General features: G+C 44.2%; 1 protein-coding gene across 1 annotated transcript; it reads left to right on the plus strand.

Annotated features, from left to right (window-relative positions):
* The first annotated feature begins 699 nt into the window (after nt 1–699).
* Nucleotides 700–3,534, plus strand: sp8b (sp8 transcription factor b). The gene is made up of 2 exons (XM_069656633.1): nt 700–720; nt 1,185–3,534. Exons 1-2 carry the CDS (start codon nt 700–702, stop codon nt 2,520–2,522), a joined length of 1,359 nt encoding a protein of 452 aa, XP_069512734.1. The 3' UTR covers nt 2,523–3,534.
* The last annotated feature ends 1,833 nt before the right edge of the window (nt 3,535–5,367 follow it).

Raw genomic sequence — 5,367 nt, forward strand, 5'->3', positions numbered from 1 at the left:
CGCAAAAAGTGCTGGACTAAAATTAGATTTTTTTAAAGTGCAGGATAGAGTGGAGTTGACCCACTTTAACTTTTAAACTCGTTTATATTTTGGTGAAAGAGTTAATTTTAAACTTTTCGGCTGGGATAATCTAAGTCAGAGGCAATTTAATTGTATTAAAAGGAGAAAAAGAGGCGTAAATGGGACTTAAATTGTATTAGGAGTAGCCTAGTTGCCTTGGCTGTGTTGCTCCTTGACGGTGCTGTCCACAGTTTACCAACCTTTTTTATTTACCACCGTCTACCTACCTACATATTAAAGCGCCTGCTCATCATCCCGCTTTCTCAAATTTATGGAACGTGATGTTCTGTAAAATTTCAATAAGTGGCCCCCTAATTCCTCCTTCCTAATTCACTCTCATTTAACTTTACCTTCCTTCCGCTGTCTTTTATTATGGAGGGGGCGGCGGGGGGTGGAGGAGGGTGGAGAGCTGTCTGAGGGCGCTCTATTGATGACCTCACGGTGGTTTGTGTGGCGGTGCGGCGGGACGAGGCCGCTGATTGGTCGCCCGTGTCACAGCGGCACTTCAAAGCCCGGAGAGGAGCCTACAATTGTGGAAGAATGGGCGGAACACATCATTGTATTGCACACCTCTAAAAAAACAGTGCTCTGATTCATAAATATAAAAAGATCCTCTGAGGAGGGCAGTGTTTTTGTGTGATGGCAACTTCACTTCTAGGGGTGAGTCGAAAGGACTTTCTTGCTGGTTTAATTAGTTCTTGTCATTGTCCGGCGGAGGGGGATTAAACTTACAGCAGGCAGCAGAGGCAGTGCGTCGGTTATATTTTCAGCACGCGGGTTGTTGTGAGAAAAGCTCAGGCTCTGTAGACGGGATAGAAGTTTGTTCTGGAAACTAATGCAGGTTTTTCGCGCTGTCCTGTCTGGCATGCATTTGTAAGCGCTGCTGTGTCGCGTTTCAGTAATCTACTTTCTGTTCGTTCAGGTAGGAGGTGATAACAATCTACTGTAATGATTTCTAAACTTCTAAAACCTGTAAACTTATCAGTCTCAAACTGTGAAATATCTTGCTTACTTTTCCTTCTGTTTTGAGCTGAAACCCTGCAGAGAAATGTCTGTAACGAACCTGTTTAACTTGTTAGCCTGACCACTCACTCACTCACTCACTGCTTTTCTTGTCCCCTCAGGAGGAGCCGAGGTTAGGATCGACTCCTTTAGCCATGCTAGCTGCAACATGCAACAAAATAGGGAGTCCGAGCCCTTCACCGTCCACTATTTCGGATAACTCATCGTCTTTTGGAAAAGGCTTCCACCCATGGAAACGAGCCGCAGCGAGCAGCTGCAGCCTCGGCTCCGGCCTGTCCGGCTTCGGGGTGTCCCGTAACGGATCCGGCATCACGGACTCTTTCGGCACCAACAGCTCCAGCGGATCCAGCGCTTTTTCCCTCACGTCCGGTGCTTCGTCTGGTTCTCACTTTGGAAACGATTACTCTGTTTTCCAAGCGTCGGTTTCGAGCAGTTCTCAAGAGTCCAGTCACCAGCCGGTGTTCATCTCCAAGGTGCATACCTCAGTGGACAGTCTGCAGGGCATCTATCCGAGAATGAGCGTGGCGCATCCCTACGAGTCCTGGTTCAAATCGTCTCATCCCGGGATCCCCACAGGAGAGGTCGGAACCACCGGAGCGTCCGCGTGGTGGGACGTGGGAGCGGGATGGATTGATGTTCAAAACCCAAACGGAGCAGCACTACAGACCTCCTTACACTCCGGTGGTCTGCAGACCTCCTTGCACTCTCCTCTTGGCGGATATAATTCTGATTACACCAGTTTAAGTCACTCTGCTTTCAGCACGAGCCCCTCTCCACACCTGTTGACAACCGGCCAGCACCTGATGGACGGTTTCAAGCCGGTGTTATCCTCTTATCCGGACACGAGCCCGTCTCCGTTAGCCGGGGCGGGGGGGACTATGCTCTCCGGAGGTCCACCTGCGTCTTTAGCGGGGTCTCCGAGGTCCTCTGCCCGGCGGTACTCCGGCAGAGCCACATGCGACTGTCCTAACTGCCAAGAGGCAGAGAGACTGGGACCGGCGGGCGCGAGCCTCCGGAGAAAAGGTCTCCACAGCTGTCATATCCCCGGCTGTGGGAAGGTTTACGGGAAAACGTCGCACCTAAAGGCGCATTTGAGGTGGCACACCGGCGAGAGGCCGTTTGTGTGCAACTGGCTCTTTTGCGGGAAGAGGTTCACGCGCTCCGACGAGCTCCAGCGACATTTACGCACACACACCGGGGAGAAAAGGTTCGCCTGTCCGGTGTGCAACAAGAGGTTTATGCGGAGCGATCACCTGAGTAAACACGTAAAGACTCACAGCGCCGGAGGGTCCGCCGGCTCTGGCTCCGGGGGCAGCGGAGGGAAGAGGGGGAGTGATACCGACAGCGAGCACAGCGCGCCGGGAAGCCCTCCGTGCCATTCCCCTGACCTGTTGCACCCACCTGAGTCCACCCAGGGAGTGGGCATGAATGGCCTCTAAAACTCCCCTCAGCGAAGTTAAAAAAACTGTACAACAACAAAGTGTTGTGATGTCCGAGCCGACCTGAAAGTGGACATACTTTGATGTATGCGAAGTGCTGTCATTTAAAGAGAAAATAGGCCTCCACGTTTCTGAATTTTTCCAAGTGTTTAAGACTACTAACTGCAGAATTTCAAAGCTGAACCATCACAAACTTCTCATTCATACATTTGAAAGTGTAATCAAATTATTGTTGGCACACTGGAGCAACAGGGCACAACTTTCGTTTTCTTTGCAGTCTGATCTTGAATTCTTCCTTGATGTTTTTATTTCGAAAGACAGAAACACAGCTGTGGAAAAAGTAGGCCTGTAATGTAAAGTTGTGCTCCTGCTGTCAGTCATATTGTTCAAAACCAAACTGTGGCACTTTATTACCGAGCAGGAGATATTGTTCATTTTAGACGGGCTGCTCGGTGGGAACAGATACCTGTAGAGTAAGATGAGATATGGGCTGGGATAGTCTCGTTTTATCCGTCTGATCCACCATCAGCTGTAGGTTTATATCACATATTAATACTCACTCCACAGCCTACAGTTTGTGCGCAGTCTGTAGGAATCCCAGCTGAGTTACTTTGCTGCAAAATGTGTTGTATATACTGAGAAATGTAGGTTAGAATAATTACAGCCCGATGTAAAGGTGAGTAATGTATTTGTCCAGGAGACGCTGATTTTGTATAGGTATTTCTAGTTGTATATGGACTCTAGTAAATATTTGAAATATACGGAAATGTACTTTGATTTTTCTGATATGAAATGTATTGTGGGGAGTTCTATTTAACCACGAGTTTTTCTTGTATTTAGGGGTCTATCATTAGGCGCACTTTGAATTTATTTGTAAAAGGTTTGGAAATCATTTACTGTTTACCCACTCGTTTTAATTTAAGCAAGCATGTTGTAAAGTGATTTTAATTTTACAATGATATTTTTGTTTTTCTCCTCCGAGAATGGCTTTTTATGTGAGCCACTCAATAAAGTCAGTATGGATTCAGAAGCAGCTCATCGACTCACTTTGTCTCATTGTAGAGTCGATTTAATTTCTCAAATTATTAGACGATCTATTTTTTTATTTAATATTAAAACATTGGTATCATAAATGTGGAAAAATACAGGTGTTGCGTTTCATGACCTCCGTTTCAGCTGATGTTTCTTTTTAAACGCTTTTGAGGCCAGGGAGGTGAAAAGGCCTGCAGCAAGATCAAGGCCTCCCCCGGAAATTAATTCAATTTTCAATAATAAAATTAAACAATTAAATGGAGCATCTGCCGCATTACAAATTAACAGTTAGTGCAGGAATTTCACTGCAGGCTTAATTAAATAAATTCCGGCGTATGTCAGTTTTTCTGTTGAGCGTAAATATGAAACTTCAGACGTCCCAGAGGCCGGAGTCACCACAGGTCAGACACGCCTGATTGTGTCAACACCCCTTATACACGTTATACGTGTTCAACTATTGTACGACATAACGCGATTTACGGCATTTACAAAGAAACCTACTGTCATTTCTCTTTTCTTATTTTTTTCCGAATTCTAAAAATATTAATTCAGATGTTTTTTTTCTCTTCTTTGTGATCAAACTTTCATGGTAAGCGGATCTTCTCCCAAATTACGCACAACTGTTACTGAACACAAATTGTGTTACAAATGCGCAGTATGTGAAGTATTTACAGTATATTATAATAAGACTGAACGTGGTGTGTGGATATTTAAATAGAGGTTAAATACATTTAAGAGAGAGAGAAATAAGAAAACGTTAAGTGTCGAGGAGTCTGGTTCCCCGTTTAGTTTGGGCTTTATTTGATCTCAAGTCGGACTTAATCACTTCCTTTTTACTTAAAGCTAAAAATTATCAGTATAAGCTTCCAGGAAAAACCACAACTGCTTTTAATTTATCTGTTAACAGATATTTATTTTACATTTCTCCTGTCCTTTGTATAATGTACCTGCGTCTGGTTAAAAAAACCTCTGGTTCCTTCATTTACGCAAGCAGCTTGTGTTTTGTATTTTCTGTCATTTATAGTAGCTACATAGTAGAGATAACGTTTTCCCATTTAAATTAATTTTAATGTCTCCGGGGGTCTTTTTGCATCAAATGTACACATCTAAAATCACATGACTGTGTGCGCACGGACGTTAAATATCATCCACAAAACGGTGTAACAAAAGTTACGATCATGGAAAACAACAGATCTTAAAATCATTATATAGTTTTTCAAGTTGTGTTGTCGGTTTCTTGAGCTCACCGTGATGGTGAACTGCAGCCACAGTCTTTAAAACTTCAGTTCTCGCTCCTGTCCTTGCGCAGCTTTGTAGCACCATCTAGCGTCTCCGCGTGAAACAACAGCGATTCAAACTCCAACCTGGATTCATTTGATCCCAAAAAAAACCTGCAGTTTGGGGTTGTGCTGTTTTTCAGTTAGCTCAGCGCTCTTCAGTCTTGCTGCATTCAACATTTTTACACTTTTAACCGTTTGTGCAGAACTCTGAGACTAAATCTTGAGGCTTTTATTTCAACACGTTCAACCACAGAGATGAACACCCAAGACCCAGTCTGCCCACCTGACCTAATTGAATCAGTGTTGCTGCAGGTGTTTGCAAGCTTTGCGTCACAGACAAGCTGGAGAGAAAAGCTCAAGAGAATATTCACACTGATAATACTTTTGAAAGTTTCAAATAATAAGCAAGTTAAAGTCAAAGTACTTACAGGTGTGTCAGTCATCCTCTTGCTCAATATATCTAATACAGAAGATATACATGAGGGCATCTCATGCATTTAAGCCTATTGTTACCCTGTTTGGATTGCTAAAAA

The sequence above is a fragment of the Semicossyphus pulcher genome, unplaced genomic scaffold, assembly GCF_022749685.1.
Source record: "Semicossyphus pulcher isolate SPU_LCO1_2020_fin unplaced genomic scaffold, fSemPul1.0.p SCAF_9, whole genome shotgun sequence".
Taxonomy (NCBI): domain Eukaryota; kingdom Metazoa; phylum Chordata; class Actinopteri; order Labriformes; family Labridae; genus Semicossyphus; species Semicossyphus pulcher.